This window comes from Watersipora subatra, chromosome 2 (genome assembly GCF_963576615.1).
Source record: "Watersipora subatra chromosome 2, tzWatSuba1.1, whole genome shotgun sequence".
NCBI classification, from domain to species: Eukaryota; Metazoa; Bryozoa; class Gymnolaemata; order Cheilostomatida; family Watersiporidae; genus Watersipora; species Watersipora subatra.
In genome coordinates this window covers 10,283,766-10,302,295 of record NC_088709.1, presented here as the reverse complement: position 1 = coordinate 10,302,295, position 18,530 = coordinate 10,283,766, and the positions used below count along the sequence as shown (strand labels likewise).

Below are 18,530 nucleotides of genomic sequence, written 5' to 3'. Positions count from 1 at the left end.
ATCTGCAGCAAACATATTGGAAAAACCCTTACTTGGCGCAGTTTGCTCTTTTTCAGAGACATTTCTTAGCGAAGAAAGTTGAGGAGCCCTTCATATTTTTACAAACATAGCTGAAACTTTGCTAACAAAATACTGCGTTCTGATTGACCAATTTAATAGTAAGCCAAGCGTCCGCTCACATCTAACTCGAAAACATGCACTATATCGATATTTTAGTCGTATTTACAAATTTAAAAACACAGACAAGCTAAAAGCATTTCCACGAGTATCACATGAAACGTTTGCTTAGTTTTGTTTAGGCTATTCTCTTTTAAGATTTTAATTTCAACTACTGAGTGACAAACCAAGGCAAGTTGCGTCTGGGATTAAAATTTTATAACGTGTAAGTTTACTATATTTAGTGGACGATCAGCGTTTTAGATTTTTGTTCCATTTTTCATTTCACTGATATATTCTTCGGTAAGACCAATGATATACAGCCCTCCACTGTGGGGGCTGTATATCATTGGTAAGACTGCTGTCGAACAGTGAAATGGTTAAATAATCGTCCGTAGTCGATCGTTGTAGACCTTGTTATTTTGTAACATTTTGCGTGTTTTTCGGTACGTTATTGCTCTTTGTTCCACATATGCATGCTACCATACATACTATAATAGTTCACTAGTTAGTTTAATATCCCATTGCGTAAGATATATGAGGACTGGGTTCTCAAGCAATCAAGAATAAACTCGGCAGCATTCTGTATTTTCATTTCACAAAGTTTTCAGATATTAAACCATATGAAACAGATCTTAAACCATATGTGGCACTTCATATATACCGGTGGCTTTTCATCCGAGTGTTATATGACCCACTAAAAGAATAGCTCTGAGTATATTTGCCTGGTGATGGTCGTTGGTGACTTATAATCAATAGCTAATAATCTATTTTGTTAAAACTTGTAGATGTTATCATTTAACGAATTATTTAAAAAAACTAACTATTATTCAGTATAAACATATTTGCTTGATAGTTAGTTGCTCGGCTTAGGTGGTGTTTAACGTTCAGTATTTAATAAGGTGACATGCCCACACTCCATAGGCTACTGCTCTTTGTTTGGGATAGGCTCTGTGTTCTTATTTTTATGTGGCTGATACTTGTTAGCTAATAACAATCATTGCTAAATAGCCAGTCTAAATTTTGTTTCATTTGACATATTTTATAAGATGCAACAATTTTAACATATTCAAGCAGGCGTTTGTATTGCCAGACTATCAATATTAAATTCTTTTAGGTGGATATTTGACAATCATAGTGATGGAGCTTTCTCAAGCAGATCATTCGGCTAGTCAATTTGGAGTCAAACTTAGGCGTGTAGCCTCAGAAAAATCAAGCTCTATTGAAAAAGTTAATTTATCAGGACGCAAATCAACTCCTGGAGTACTTTCCAATTGCGAGAACCGATCCAATCACAGGCGTTCTGTTCTGGTACCTAATCAAGTTGCACTTCGTCAGGAAATAGCGGAGAAACAAGCCATAGAACGTCAAAAAAAATCTGGAAGCCATTCTTGGGATAAACGATCTAAGCCGTCTTTACCTCCTAAGCCTATATTAAAAAGCAGCTCATTAGGCAATTTGTCAAAACCCTCTAGTGGCGGACTAAAAAGATCAGTAGTTCAGCGAAAGTCACCTCTCGTGTTGAAATCTGATCTAAGTCCAGCTCCAATGATTGAGGAGCCACAAATGGAAAGTGTCACCCCAAACATCAGCTCCAAACCATGGTTCAACTTTGTGTATGAATGGTATGATGTTTATCGACCTATGTTAGAGACACTCTATCAGAGCTTGTCAGAGCGTGCCCACAGACAAGGTCAGCAAATTAATTACCTGCTAGAGAGATGAGCATCTATCTGCCACATCCTCTTGATGTTTATCGCTTTAGCTTGATTTTGTATTCATTGGGAAACGATTGTTTGCAATCCCTAAGTCAAAACTGGCTGGCGCGCTGATAGATGATCAAAGATTGGAGATAAGGGTGCGTCGAATGGTTCTTTCTACCAGAAATACACTGCGGAAAACAAATATTACAAACTTTTATACCGTAAAATGCCAAAAAGGATTGGTTAGCGATCTTCATTCTTTTTCTTTTAAATATCTTATATTTCGAAAAAGGATTCTTAGCCGTCTGAAGTTACTTTGCTAGTATCTGGGTCAGACTGAAATGTGTCTGGGTTTATATGATATTCGTACGCAGTCTTGCTGACAGCGATCCAACTGTTAACTGTAGATCTAATGTTGTGTATAATTTTGCATTGTCGAATAATGAGCGGGTTTCTTTTAGCTAGTTCTAAAGCTTTATCCCCAGTAGTAAGGTCAGCTAGTGCTGCCAGTTTCTGCGAATAATCATCACTAGCAGATTATTTGATGGCAGTGATGAGCATAAAGGCGTGGTCACACGAGCACCGAACCGACGTAGGATCGGTTCGGTTCGGAGGCTGGTTCGGTTCGTGGCACATGTCACACGGCCACCGAAGTAACTTCGCTTCCTAGATACCATACGTATAGAGACAGGACACGGTTTCATTAGTAGTTGTTATGTATTTGAGTTAAATATTTCTATTGTAAACAAAAAAACTTTGAGGAACAATTATAAATTATAATTACACAGCAGATTTATCAGAAGATCGTTCGGCTGCTCAAAATAAATCACTCGATACAAATATTTTGCTAACCCTTCCCATCAACATAATTATATTTTTTTTATTAACATATGAATGTTTTTCTATGCTGAGTACATAACAAACAAAAACAGTCTTTATCATAGTACTGTGGTTTTACATAAATAAATCAGTCAACGATAGTTCATCAGGATGAATATGACACATTACTTGTATTCTACACGAAAGAAAATCACAACCATTCCCCTACATTTATGCAAAACTTAAGTGCAACATCTTACATTTATGCAACCCAATCACAAGTCCGGGTGAACCTTGTCGTAAATTGCTTCATGTTGTTTATTTAACGAAATAAAAGTATCGTCCCATTTCTTTTTTAACTTTACTCACACGCACGTAAGAAAAAATGTGACGCGTGCTCGCTAGAATTCTAGAATTTTAACCAGCCAATAAGAGCAAGGGTTCGGCACGAAATTTCGAGCAGTACCGAAATAGTTCGCTTCGGCCAGAAATGTCCTCAGCCGAACTTTTTAGAGCTGAAAACGACGTCGTTTTGCGTCATTTAGTTCGGTTCGGTGCCCGTGTGACCACGGCTTAAGACAGTCGTATTGATTTACCTGGATATCCCGTTGAGGGTAGTTTACCTGTTCCAATATCTCTTCCGTCATCCTTTTCACTTGATCACATTATGTATTTGTGAGTTGACCCGAGGTATTGTGTAATAGAATGCTTGGCTTTGTTGTGGAAGTGCATGTGTTGTATATACTGTCGTTTGTAGCTATGGTTGCCCACCAACATTATTTGGACTACCAAAAGGCTTTTAACAAAGAGGCTAGGAAGTGGAGGAATGAAAGGTTGGTTGATTGCTGAATCGTTGAAGGCTAAAATGAAGCCATACTTTCTTTATGGTAGTAGAAGCGGCTGTATCTGCCTATGAACTTTTCATAGATCATATCCTTGAGGTTTTGGTACTTGGAGTAAGAGGATAACTGTATAAATGAACAAAGAGAGCACCTCGAGGGAATACTGATTCATTGCATGAATTGTTGTTAATCTCAGCTGCCTTGCACAGGCTACCTGCAGCAGCTGGTCAAGCATCGAGACTATCACTAGCTATCGCTATCTTTCCATGCGGCAGTAATCCACAAGTTTGCGTCATCTGCAAGATAAAAGCAGCAAAACTAAGCGAGTTCTGTTGCTCACTAATTTTTATCAAATGTTTCATGTTTGCGCAAGTTGAAAACAGCGCTTGCGAATGATGCGCAAGAAAATTCCGCACAAGCGATTCCATTTTAAGCTTTTTTCACACCTCAGTCATTTTAATTCGATTTGAACAGTCTGATTTCGGCGACTATGACAACTGGCAAAGAAGTCCTTATCTTTTTTTAATAAACTAGTGTGTTAATCCACAACACACAGATTCCTATTGAAACATTATCGCAAGTCAACACGCGCACAACTCCAAATTCACATCATCCACATCATGCAAACAATGATTGTTTTCACAGTTGCTATTTCACTCTTTTCGAGCATTTAATAATGATTTACCTGGCCTTCTAGGTGTCACTTCTATTTTGTTTTGCTTCTATTATTATCTCGTATGACATTCCCAAGTTGGCTATGACTCAAAAGCTTGGTCATGTCTAACAATTTTTGCAATTCTTTGTAGGCTTAGGAGACGGACACTGCATGGGCACAGGTTCCTTGCGGTAGGCATTGCTGAGCCTAGCTGGTGCGACCTTTGTGCACACATAGTCTGGGGAAGGAGCACAGTCTGTCTACAGTGTGTCAGTAAGTTCATATGCGCCAGTGCACGATCTCTTATATTTCTTAACAGACTGAGTTGTCATCATTAAAATAAATTGATCTTGTCATGTTTCCGTGGGCTCTTATTATTGCTATATCAAGTTTCTATATGAAGATATGTACGTATAAGTCATTGTGTTATAGAGATATGTACGTATAAGTCATTGTGTTATAGAGATATGTACGTGTAAGTCATTGTGTTATAGAGATATGTGTGTATAAGTCATTGTGTTATAGAGATGTGTCCGTGTAAGTCATTGTGTTATAGAGATATGTACGTATAAGTCATTGTGTTATAGAGATGTGTACGTGTAAGTCATTGTGTTATAGAGATATGTACCTATAAGTCATTGTGTTATAGAGATGTGTACGTGTAAGTCATTGTGTTATAGAGATATGTACGTATAAGTCATTGTGTTATAGAGATGTGTACATGTAAGTCATTGTGTTATAGAGATATGTACGTATAAGTCATTGTGTTATAGAGATATGTACGTATAAGTCATTGTGTTATAGAGATGTGTACGTGTAAGTCATTGTGTTAAGAAGATATGTACATATTCAAGTCACCGTGTTATGAAGATATGTACATATAAGTCATTGTGTTGAAGATATGTACATATAAGTCATTGTGTTGTGTAATGAAGAAAAAAAGTATGACCACATTGCTCAGTGAAACATTGCGAGTTGTGCGCAGATGGCCAGCGTGATAGCGGTTTTGAATCCTGCATACAATATTGTGTTGAAAATATTTCAGCAAGTGAGACTGAATATTCAAAAGGGTCAATTTCATAACATCTGCACGTATTTTGAAATCAAAGACTGAGCTAGAAAGTAATAAAATGAAGCAGAAAGGGGGTAGGTTACCATCCTATCAACAATGAAAAAGCATGATAGCTTCTGACGTAACATGTCATCACTTTATCTGACTCTTGCCAGTCTGTTGAAATACAAGTGTGAGCAGACAATCATGTATTGCTTTACACAACATAGGATGGTCTGAGGAATAGTTTTTTCCAGTCTCTCATCTTCATACTATTGCTGGTTTGCTCGGGCACTAAATATAAGGAGTTGGATGCTCGTAAGCTGTTGAGAATTGTGGCGTCGGTAGTATTCTACCATCTAGTGCTAGTAATACATGTACATGTATACAAGAAACAACAGAAGCATAGTAATGTATTGTAATGTTTATCGCCTATGGAAATGCCTAGTTGTTCCAGCTCAATGGAGTTAATCTACTAGTGGTCTTCAAGTCAGATAATGAGACGTAAAATGTGTTACCATAGCAGCAGAAATGGTTGTGCTGTGTGAAGATGATGGCATGCTCAGTAGAGGAAGAATGAGATTGTTGAGTTTGCTTGTCATGCTGAAGTGTGGCAGCGGGCAAGCAAATCAGCTGCAGTATATATCTGGTCGATTGATTTATATATTAATTATTAGGGTTATCCAGTGCCCCTTTCTACCAACTGGCAGCAACTGGCAGCGTGTTGAAGGGCCCTAATGAGAGATAGGGTATTAGAGAGCATGTAGCACTAATGGAGTCTGCGGTGTATCAACTCCGCTATGATTACATAACTAGAATTGCTAATCTTTTGGCATGTTTATCAATACTTTCATTACTCCACACGTCTGTTAATTGAAAATGTTTGACTTTTGGTACCGTTTTTCCTAGTTTGTAGCTAATTGAAGTTAGCATTTCGTACCCAAGTCATGTTCACATGTAATAGCGACACTGTAGTGAGATTTTATATTTCACATAATACTTGAATACCTTCAGATTAACCCCTTGCGTATCTTTGTGACTTGCCAACTCAAACGGTTGTATAACTACAGTGACCAGAAAAGTTGAAATAAATTCAAGGTTGACCACTATGTCTTAAGTTTTCCAATCACCATTTTGACTCGCTGCCTGTGTGTTGCCAGTGTGCTGCCTGTGTGCTGCCATTTCCCATAGTATTGTGAACCGCTCACAAAGGAATGCGTCATTTCAGTGTCTCGTGAGAACTTGTCTCCTAGATTTTGGTTGCTAATAGAATAGAAACTGCTAGAGAACCTTTAGCTTGTGTAAATATTACGATACATTTACCTGCCTTGTCCACACATGACTTAGGCTAATTCAGTTTACATAAGTATTGAACTTATTTAAAAAAGTTTTGTTATTTGTTAGTCACTCGCACTTCTATGACTAATGGATTGCTGTTCATTGAAGCGTGTATTACAAATTCAACTTCAAGTATGGCCAGTATTGTGACACTGTTTTGACATCATCTGATTCACTTATTTCCTGTGGTTAGTGATTATAAATGATGAGAGAACTTCCTGTCCCAAACTGTGATAGCCGGTTTGTTTTGGTAGGATCTCTTAGTAACTAGTCCACTAGTTGGTGATTGTTGGACTCTTATCTCAAGTTGAACCATCTCTTGGTCGTTACTAGGTGTATATATTCACTTGACTTGGTTGGTGCTTGCTTGCTGCGACTGGTCTACCGTGTAGCGCATACAGTCCTATATTAAATGTCTATTGTTGCTGGGTTGTTGTTTGTTTGATTAGCTATTACTTGTTGATTGGTACTTGATTAGTCGGGACCGTGTTATTACATCTAGCCTCTGTCTCTACCAGCATATTCCATGTTTGTGGCTTGCTGACTGCCGCAGAGCAGTTCACCATAACCACACTTTGCTGAAGATGAACTTTACAAAGGTTTAGTAGATTTTATCAAAAAGTGTCGGTATTTTTCTATTATTTGCAATTGTTTTTGATGTTTGAGATGACCTGGCTGCCTGGATGTTTCAAAATTAAAATCAACAAAACTTAATCGTGGTTAAAATGCTTACATGTGCCAAAATGATATCACTTGTTGCTCACCTACTAACACTTCTGTGTTGTTGTTCATGTTGCAGCGTTACGTGTCTCTATTCCGTTGATCTCTCTGTATCTACCGTAGATGTTATAATCACACTTTGGCTTAAATCGAAGGTTTTAACCGTGATCAGGTTTTGTTGATTTTAATCTTGGAACATCCTGGCAGTCAGATCACTTCAAACATAAAAAAGTAATTGCAAATGATAGAAAAATACCGAAGCTTTCTGATAAAATCTACTAAAATTTTGTGTAAGCTTTTTTGTAACAACTCTTAGCTTTCAACCATAATAGCTATATTATTGTCTAGTTGGTCAAATTTATTGCACAATATTTTCGAAGAAGAGTTTGGTAAATGGAGAAGCCATTGATGGTTTAAAGTGAATCGAAACACTAATGTAGTTTTGTAGCCATTTTGCAATTTCAAATCATGAAGTAAAAATGTTTCGTGTATAGACAATAAATCAGAGCTCATGTCGGCAGCACTAGTGCTGTTTACCGATGTTTCAGTTGACCAATAGTGGATTAGGTTATGTTTTGTCAGAAGCTGGATATTCATCATCAATACATTAGTATTTTCATTCATACATGTCTAGGCTGTATAGTACTTTCTGGTGCCAAACTTAGCACTGCTCTTTTTATACCGAAGAAAGATCTATTCTTATCTACAATAAATAAATTGAATAAATATAATAAAAAAGAATAAAAAATTTTTATTCATGAAACTTTACAATACCTTAATGTCTTCAAAATACTTAAAAAATAAAATTTCGTTTTATTTTAGTTTATTTCACTCGTTCAGTTAAGTATTTCACTCGATGTTATATTGCTCATTTAAAGTGAGCAGATTCAATTGATGCAGCTGATGATCCGTGACCATGCTGGTTTATTTCACTAATCACTTCACCATCTTTAGTATGGATTCTTCCTTAGCATGCATTTTTACATTCACTTTGCCAACATTTGATTGAAGGGTCTCTGAACTACATTTGTTAAATACTTAAATTTGAACATTTAAAAATTTTCTATTCCACTTATACTTAAAATTTGTTGAGCCATAAGTCACAACGAAAGATCGATAAATTCTGAACTTCTCACCTGCGCCAAAAGGTCCTGCACTAGAAATCGTCACATCAAACAGTCTCATGCCAGAACGTCTGCTCCAAAAGGTTCGACACATTTCAGTTTTAGATCGTCGAAACTATTAAACAGGTCGTGTTTATGCTAAGGATCAGTTTATCATTATCATTTGTTGCTTTATAGCGCTTCTATTGACCGCTTCTAAAAGTTATAAATCGTAAGAAGAAGGAACGGTATCGCATGCCAAATCGTATTTCAACTTTTTGGCTATTTGAACACCAAAGTCATGTCATCTAATTGTCTTACTCTAAATGCACTTCTTCTCTAGTAGATCAAGTCCAAAGGTGGCTTAGTTGGTTGTATGTTCAAGGAAATAAGATGACATTCCTATTTATAAGAGGTCGTAGTCGCATAGGTCGTAGTTACCGACTTACGACCTATGCGACATACGTCCACCCGGCTTTACGACTACATCCGTAGAAAGCCGTTCTTCGTTATTTTCATTAAGCTTTTTCGTTAACTTTTTGTTAAGGTGAATTTTTTGTGCCATATAATATCGACAATAATTTCTCTCGAAATTAAAATTTGGCGATTTGTGCACTGATTATATACAATATTAAGAGATAAACGTTGCGCGCCATGGCGTGTTCAGTGTTATCCGATATGGTAAAAAAAGATTCGCAAACAGATAAATGATAAAATCTTAGTTAAAAGTTTGAAGTTTACTAAAATAAATACTAAAACATCCTTCAAGTATGTGTTTAGTAAGCTAAATTCATTAAGTTAGATCAGAATCGACAGAATATATAGAATCGACTTACGTCCGAATCGACTTACGTCCGAATCGACTTATGACTGGTCAACCGGAACAAAATGGGATTGTAAGTCGACGACTACCTGTACTACTTCTTTTCAAGTGTTGCTGGTTTTATTTTTACCGATTCTGGTCAATCATTGTTGAATTGCATCACAGCTATCTTGTCAGCGAGCAACTGCTGTATATCCCTACTAGTGTGTGAGATTATCTTCATTTAGATGTATATATTTATATTTTTGCATAATGTACCACGCTGTACAACTTCATCTCTCCAATAGCCTATTATACGTAACATCCCACCGGACACGCCTATGATAGTTTTATACTAGCTTTGCATGGCGTGCTCCGAACCAGGAACTGACATATTCTAATGTAGTCTGTGTGAATGGTTTGCTTTGCTTGGTTCACAAACAGCATTCAACATCCCCCAAATTTTCCCAATCTTTCACTGATTACCCGATCGTTGAATAGAAACAAACCATACTAGACCTTGTGATATGAGCCTAGAATATTGAAATGCTTCAAGGGATAGTATAGTAATGAAGACAATGTTACCTCTGCCGTGTACTTGATTACAAAAACGTATTCTATGTAAGAAAAAGTCACCCAGCTATTATCTTTTATTGAATATTATTTTATTCAAAACTGAAACTTGTTGATCCAAGAATATGTTGGATTGGTCTGTTTGGGATTAGAATTGTCTACAAATATATGATCATTTTGTTTTTTAGCTGGAATTACCAAATTTCTTGTGCTTGGTAAAACATAATCTTTATAAAAGTTTGCATGCGTAAAATTAATGTGGTATGGTTCAGATTGAGATTTTTAACGGGTTTTTGTTAACAAAACTGAATGTCGCTAAAAATGGTGGCTGTGGAACTTTTATGATTTGCTCTGAAAATTAGCTAGAACTGTGAATTAACAACAAATACTCAGGTGGAGAAAAAAGTTTGCGAATCTGTTAAAATCGGTGGCATGGCATGTCTTTGGTTTCGTCAGCACTAAAATATTTCTACCTCTACATCAGGCGAGTCCTTGGTTCACTTTCATGCTTGCCACAGATGGCATGGCGAATGAATGCAGACAGCTGTTTACAATATTGCCAACTCACCATGGAGTTATTTTGTCCTATAGCTTTGCTCTATATTTGATCTTTGAACTGTTGACTGAGATGCGATATTGGGCATTTGGTCCTAGCAGCTTGCTGCAATCTTGATAGAGGCCTGCTGCTAGTAAACAAGAGGATAATCAATAGCACTTACCAGTAAATATCTAGACAATAGGAATTAATTGGCTCCTAGCGCCTGTCCATTCAGCAGATGTGTACATGTAGATTCAGCAGTAATAATACTGGAGTTGTCTCTAACGTAGCCTTGAATGAAGTTGAGGGTGAATGCTGTGTATAATGAGGAACCTTATTCATAATGAGTGTATGAGTGGTCATCGCTTCCCTAGAATCACAGAACTACTATTCGCAGCTTGTTATAGAATGTCATTAAGTTTACCTTCCCCATCATATATCTTTGCCGAGTCACACAGTGATAAGAATATTTACCTTGAAGCACTCGCCGTCGAGGCTGGGAGTGTTGGATCGATAGTTAGGGCTGTGATTATCAGCTGGTAGAAAGAGACAATTGTGGAAATGTTGACCTTTTAGATGGTAGTCGCTATTCTACGATAGCCAATGTTAACTTTCCATCACAGTCAGAGTTTTATCTCCTCTATTCTGACTATATGACTCTATCATTACTATTGCCTGACTTCAGAATTGGCTGCATGTCTGGTACACCTTAAGCCTGGTTTCCATATGACAGCGCAATGATCGCGCGCGGCCCGGTGATCGTGCGCAATGCATTTCTTGGGCCGCGAGGCAGTGTTTCCTTATCGCGCGTAAGCTCCATGCTTGCATTGGACAAGGTGGATATTTTCTTACTTTTTCGTAGGAGAGACATATTTCTTCGGAAAAACAGACCTCCATTGCGAAATTACGCTGTCATATAAAAATCAGGCTTACTCTTTCGTACGGGAGACCGATTTCTTCGGAACAAAGCCCTTCGCTGGAATTGTGGGATAGGTTGAAAAGGTTTAGCGGTGTATTGTGGGATACATAATCGCACGCACCCATCGCAAGGATCCATTCTGTTGGATACTTGCGATCAGAGTACGCACGTCGCGCGACCATCGTGCGTTGATGTTTCCATATCACAACTGGCCTACGCACGACGTCGTGCGCCTTGTTGCGCTCCTTGCGCTGTCATATGAAAACCAGGCTTTAGCAACACCTTCATACCACAGAAATTTAAGTTTTTAAGAGAAATTTACACTAGTTTTTGTTTCTATTCTGCCATATTACAATCTGAAATCACACGCTATCTTATATCTAAACAGTTAATGGTAAATTGTGTTTACTGCGCTTTTGATTATATTCAGCAGTCCGATCAATCGACCAATTGCAAAGTCCGATCGATCGCCCAATTGCAAAATCGTTTCAACTTTTAGTAGTTGCTGGATTCTTGTTTATTCATGTTATCGCGCAACCAGTTTTATTTTCGTGCATTCTGACTAGCCAATGACTATTAATAATTTTTCTAATAAAATGGATATGTCGACTATTATAGTAACGTTGGGCGTCTGTCATCGCTTTTCTAATTGGCTAATGCAAAAAGTAAACCAATCGTACCGACCACATCTGCGTTGGCAAAATATTACTAGCGGTAAACCATGGTGTGTAGCCAATCAGAAGTCAAGTTGAGTTTTTTTTCTAATTGTCTCTTATATCAGTTACCTTTTCTCCATCATTTGAATACCACAGGGATCAGTGATAGAATTGTATGACTAATTCCATCGGTATGCATTCTATTTACATTTGCTCAATATATGCGCCTGCGGTCATTAGATGTCCCATTAAGTTTGAAAAACCAGATTCTTTTCACATCATCATCGATGAGTCATGGTTCTCTGACACGCAGAGGTCTGCTAGAATTATGCTGGTTTGGTGAAGTTCATGTCTGCATCCCATCAACAGCTTTGGTATGCTCGATTTTATAAATCCTGTTTTCCTACTTGTATGGCTCTTGCTTTGCCACAAATAATACAATCAATTGAGGTTTGTTGTTGGTTTTGGAATGGTGTTTGCTTTGATTGCCCATGGAATGTGGACAACGATGAAATGTTGGGACACTCGTGAGAGCATCATTGCGTTAAGAGACTGGGTGGTATCTCACTACCTCTTTAGACTTTGGCATTGTCAATGCTGCTTTCTCCTGCACATGAAAGCTGTTATACTGAACATCTGCAATTCTAATGTTGTTTTTCTTTCTTGCAACCCAATCTCTTGCTTCTCTATGTGTCCATGACCCACCATGTGTCTATTTTACCCACCATATGTCCATGTGACCATGAGTTCGTGTGTCCTATGTCATAATTCTCATGCAGCATAAATTGAGGTGGTCAACTTTCAGACTTGATAAGTGATTGTTAGTTGAATAATGATAGTAATATAATACGCTTCATGAATATGATACCACGGTTGAGCATTTAGGGTAGAGAATAATGCTGACATCTGTCACCCAAGTCAATTTGCAGACATGTCAGTAAATGGCTTTGAAACCACTAAGGTATGTTTTTTCAGTTTTGTTCTTGTGAGAACTTTTTTGGTCTATCAGATGTTTGGTTTCGTGTCATACTGCCATGGTATTTAGTAGCAGTAGTCACTAGTAGACATAATCCTGTTTCTGTATGGCTATTCGTTGTTGATATGTTTAGCATTGGGAAGTAATTGGTATTCTTATGGCCTAGAGCTCCACCTTCTTCCCTAATTTTATGCTCCCGAAACTCATTTCCGTTTCCATCATTTTCACTCCCAAGTTTTTAAGGACATTTTAATGGGCAAACAACTCCCTCATTTTGGCTTCAGGGCTATCGAGAACATCCCCTGACATTTCTTTTTCTGGTAAGTGGTAAATGGTATGTCGGGATTCTCCTCCCGCTGATTATTCTTTGACAGCTGCATCGTAAGTCAAACTTTCCCAGCATTTCGCCGAGCATCCATGACAGTCTGGGTAATGTGCATTACTTCGCGATAGTGATTGGCTGTCACAGATAGCTTCATCTATACTTCATGACTAGTATTTCATCTTTTCAGCGACCACATTGTGTAATGAGAGTGCTGTCAAGGACTACTCACTGGTGTAAACATGGATGGGTTTGTGATAGTGTGAACAATATTATTACAGACGATCACTGATGTATTGCGGGATTAACACAGACCTACTGTGATATAGTGTGAACCAACCTTTGGTGATTTGATCAATGATTCGTTCATCCATGTGACACTTCTAGCCTTAGGATCGCTTCAAGATGAAGGAAGCTAGTATTCTCTCAGTGTCATATGCTCAACACTTCTTTACCAGCAGGGCTATGATCTAAGAATGGTTGACAGACAACGTCTTTTATGATGGTGTCTCCTCAGAGTCCTAACACTTACTTGAGACAAACGGACAGCCTTTACACGTGTGGTCACTGACCCTTAATACTAGTGTTGTGGGCATTCAGTAAGAGTTTTATTAGGCAATACATGACTAGAGTTGGTTCTTCAAGCATGGAGTCGATAGGTTCAGAATGGTCTGCTGATGTACTTTTGGTTATTTTTTAAAAACTTTCTGATCATTTATCCCTTCTGCTCGACTCTGAACCTTGTATGCATATGGAATTGTGTTACCCCAGCACTTGGAGTAATTCTATAGAATTCAATCAATAGAAAGCACTAAAATGATATCACGTGTAACACATCCAACTGTTTTGTGTTGCTTAATATATTCTTTCTCTGAGGGCACAAGGCCTAGCCACTCCACACATCATTTGCAAACTAAATGCTATTCCCATGATTACTGACCACGATCTCGGAATGTCTTTTCTTTGTGTAGCAACACTTCGTGGAAGTTTGGTAATTGCATGCTACATTTCACTGATAAATAACGCCTTGATTTGATGGAATAGAAGTTTCAAATTTTTTCTTCACAAACTTAAATACTTTGCCTTCAATGCAATGATTGCAATAAAGAACAGTTGAAAGTGTGTCATAGCAGCTCTATCGGCCTAATTGCTCTCTTACGGCTGATCTAGGAGGCTTTATTGTTCCCTCCCCTCTCTTCAAAGAGGTCTCTGCACGCTCATCCTATGATATATCCTGTTAATGCTAGGCTATTCTCTGTTTAGTGGTTAATTAATCTCTTGATGAGTCAGGAGTTGTGCTGGGGTTTGGGCAGCGACATTTTGGTTCTGGATACCTCAATTAGCAGCCTCTTGAAAACAGACTCTTGCAGAAGCTCGGCTCCTTGACACGAAAGGTCACTGATAGTTTGGGCAGTCTCTGATGCGTATAGCATCTCTAAATGCCTGCTGGTCATGGAGACTGGTAATTTGTACATGAATCACTGTGTATCTACTATGTGGATGATGAAAATTTGGAGTTGTGCACACATTGACTCGCCATATGATAAGTGTTTCGATGGAGATTTGCATGATGGGACTTGAAAATAAAAATTATTAAACAGGAAATCGTTTCTATGCCAGAGGTCAGCGGCGGATTCGAAACTGTTCAAATCAAAATAATGATGACTAAATTGTTTAAAATGGAATAGCTAGTGTAGCATTTTTTCTCTCACCGTTCCGAGTGTCGTTTCCATCTTTCGCAATCATGGAACATTCGACAAAAATTGCGAGTAATTAAACTTGCTCGACTTGCGGAGATTTGCCATTTCTATTTTGCTGATGATGCAAACATACAGATTTACCATGTCGTGGCAGCATAGTGAATGTCCTGCCAAGGCCTGTTTCCTCGTTCTGTTCTGTTTTTGACCTGCCTTGTTATCTTTATGCTTACAATGATCATAATAGATGTAATAGTTTTAATTATCCAATGGATACTAATACTAGTTGAGGTACTAATAGTGGGAGGAAGCAGTAGTACTAGCAAAGTAGTACTAGTAGAAGTAGTGGTGGGAGGAAGTAGTAGTACTAGCAATAGTTGTAGTAGAAATAGGGTAGTAGAAGTAGTGGTGGGAGGAAGTAGTAGTAGTAGTACTAGCAATAATTGTAGTAGCAATAGACTGGTAGAAGTAGTGGTGGGAGGAAGTAGTAAGTTGTGTGGGAGGAGAGCAAGGGCGAAATAAAGTTCGCTCAGTCTACTGATAACAAGTAGAGGTTATTTACATATTCAAATGTTGGTGGTGACAATTAGATCAGTGTTTATGGCTTGATTATTTCTTAGCTAACCTGGACAGCCTACAGCTGATAGGGTTTTCAGAAGAATGTGTTATAATTGCTGCATCACAAGTAATTGTCTGGTGTGATTACTGCATCATGTAGGTGTCTGGTGCGATTACTGCATCATGTAGGAGGTCAACTGGTTGCAGACTGAAACCAATCAGTTAAAATATTTACACCCAGTAAAAGTTGTTCAATGTAAATATAAAATCTCGCTCACTGTGAAAAGGCTGTAGGAAGTAAGTGCGTCTTAAGATGTATTTGCTGTAAAACCATTGTGTAAAAGGCAATGATGCAATGCTCCATTTTTCATAGCAGAATAACCATGTCTGGTAGGTTTCGTAGTAGTTGTAGTCTTTATTATGAGTAGTAGTTGTCTTCTCTTCATCTCAATAAACTCGCATAGAGAAAGAAAGATCGTTTTATTTGAGCCATCTGTGTATGGGAACATCAAATTCACCTGTATTACATCAATTGAGATATCGATAGCGGAAACAGGTTTACAATAGTGGGCTATCAGAAACTTAGCAGACAGGTGAGAATGTGGGACAACAGTGAGTGTTACGAAATTTAAATAATTGAAACTAAAAGATTATGGTTTGCTTGAAACAATATGAATCGTTAAAAATCAAGACCGTTCCTAGGGACTGTAATCTGCTCATCAACGAGGATGGGTAGATTACAGTCCCTGCCCATCCTTGTTGATGTTTGCTAGCTGCCTTATAGGTCTTTATCTTGGCCATCTTCTCTCCACCTGCCTGCTAATTGCGTTATGCTCAGTCAGCAGCTCTCTACCAGTTGGCTGTGGTTATTGATGATTACTCGTGATAACTACGGAAGATGCTTGGCAACCGTCATGAAAACATTTCATTGGGCAACAAGGTTTCATGCCTGCTGAGGTTGCAGTCACCGTGTGATGCAATGCTGTTGGTTTGGCTCACGAGGTTTTTATGCTGGTGTGTTTGCTAGTCATGTTCGACTCTTGTTTCGTCATCACTGATGACTTGTCAGTTTTTTTGGTCCCAGCTTACATAACCTTTCCTGATCATTTATACTGTGGCTGCGACTTATACAGTGACTGGATGTACAAAGTTTGAATACAAAGTTAATTTGCTCTAAAATCTTATTTGTATGTAAACTGTTGTATGTTGACGCAAATATTCCAATTGGAATACATTGAAGTTCGTTTAATTCATTCCATAGCCCAAAAACTTACAAAAATTTTTTGATAAATACTGCAGGTATTATACGAAAATTAAAACAAACGCATTGCATAAAATTATGTAAAAAGCTAAGTGTAATAAATGAAATTTTATATAAAAAACAAAGCTGATCTTTAATATAATGAGAACCTTGTCCGTCTGTCTGTCCGAAACCACGTTTTGAAGTTAAAAAAAAATTCCATCATGTGGGATTCAAACTTGTAATCAATAGAAAAAGGGTTACGTTGTCGCTATTCTGAAGAATCCAGCTCATAGAATGGTAATGAGTAGGTTTGTGGATAGAGGTGATGCAGATACATCGTGTAATTAGCTTTAACATAAACTAGGTACACCTTAAACTAACTGATAGTTATAATTTTTGTTATTATATTTTAACTCTTACCAACCTCATCACTATCACTGGGAAACTGCAACGTTCTGAGAATCTTTGACGGTCTTACGCTGGAAATTACTCTGAACACAGCATCAAATACTTGTTCAAATATTCTGTTAAAGAATTCTCATGTTAAGGTGATCTTAAAAGTTAAGGTGATCGTAACTATACATGTGTAGGACTTGGAACAAGCAAATATAAATGTATCTGGTGTGATCATTTCAGATTGTTATCTTCAAACGTTAAAAAATGAAATGTTCAGAATTCAACTTACATAATAATTTAGAATATAATTTCACAGCAGTTTGGTATACATATTTTAAATAAGGGCAAAGTGATGATTAATTTTATATATAATTTATGGCTATTGACTAAATTCACAATGAGTAACAATGTTGTAAATGAGAAATTTAGTTTTCCAACAAAGAGGCCCGTTCTATTTCGCACATCGCGGTATATTATTTTGTCCATTTACTCTTCACTAAATTTGTGCGAAAGCATTCGCTGCAAAAGTTCCATCCAATATGCTATAAACACTCACTGCTGATGGATCTGAATCGGTAACATTCAGCTAAGCTCTCCTAAGTAGAGGTAAAGGTACTACATCACTACGATCAGTCATCCTGGCATAGTTAGTGCAACTAGTTCACTACGCATTAATTGAAAAGTGACCTTGACCTGATAGTGAGTCAACTTTAACAAGTTTTGCTTTGAGAGATACATCATGAATCTTGGAGAGATTTATAGTGAAACTCTGAATAGTTGAAGCGGTAGGGTGCACATTCATCGGCAGCAGGCAACTCCAAACTCATTCTAAGCATGAAACGCATTGATGGGTTTGACCAACTGTCTGTTTAATGGTACAGCCCAAGCATTCCTTGCAGCAACTAACTACCATTTCTATAATTTGGCACGGAACCAATCCCGAACCTACTCAAAGCATAGAAGCACAATGATTAAGAAAATATGATAAGATGTAAGCGACAAAACAATTTTAGGAAAACTGTGTGAAGGGCATAGAGCTATTCTGATCACAAATGTTAGGCAATGCCGGCCGTATACCTTAGCTTGTTTTCTACTGTAGCAACATGGCATCACTACTTCTGTACTACTTTTAGCAATAATGGCTACAAACAAAATCGGCGTGTGGTCATTAATAAACTGCCTTAGAAACTGAAGAGGATCAATATACTGTACCATAGCTTCACATGGATTAGTTTACTAGCGGTGATACTGCGCCAGACAGTAGCTCACCAAAATAGCTGGTTTGAGATTTCAAGGCCATACACAAAGTCACTTGTTATGAAATCACAGCATTGGAGTCACTGAAATGTACTGAGCGTCAAAAGTTATGCTAAAATTTGGTTTTGCTGTCATTTCAGAAAACAAATGTTTGGTTGTTAAAGCTCTACATGGATGCCTACATATATAACATGTGATACCAATCA

The 18,530-nt window shown here is 37.7% G+C and overlaps 1 protein-coding gene across 2 annotated transcripts in view; it reads left to right on the top strand.

Annotated features, from left to right (window-relative positions):
* Window positions 1–265: 265 nt before the first annotated feature.
* LOC137386871 (ras association domain-containing protein 1-like) overlaps window positions 266–18,530 on the top strand; it is a 33,335-nt gene continuing 15,070 nt past the window's right edge. The window contains exons 1-4 of one of the 2 annotated variants that reach the window (XM_068073060.1): window positions 266–382; window positions 1,274–1,849; window positions 3,436–3,511; window positions 4,327–4,448. In XM_068073060.1, the coding sequence (XP_067929161.1) occupies window positions 1,297–1,849; window positions 3,436–3,511; window positions 4,327–4,448 (751 nt within the window). In that variant the 5' untranslated portion in view covers window positions 266–382; window positions 1,274–1,296. The remainder of the gene's footprint in view (window positions 383–1,273; window positions 1,850–3,435; window positions 3,512–4,326; window positions 4,449–18,530) is intronic. The other variant, XM_068073061.1, reaches the window with a different exon arrangement.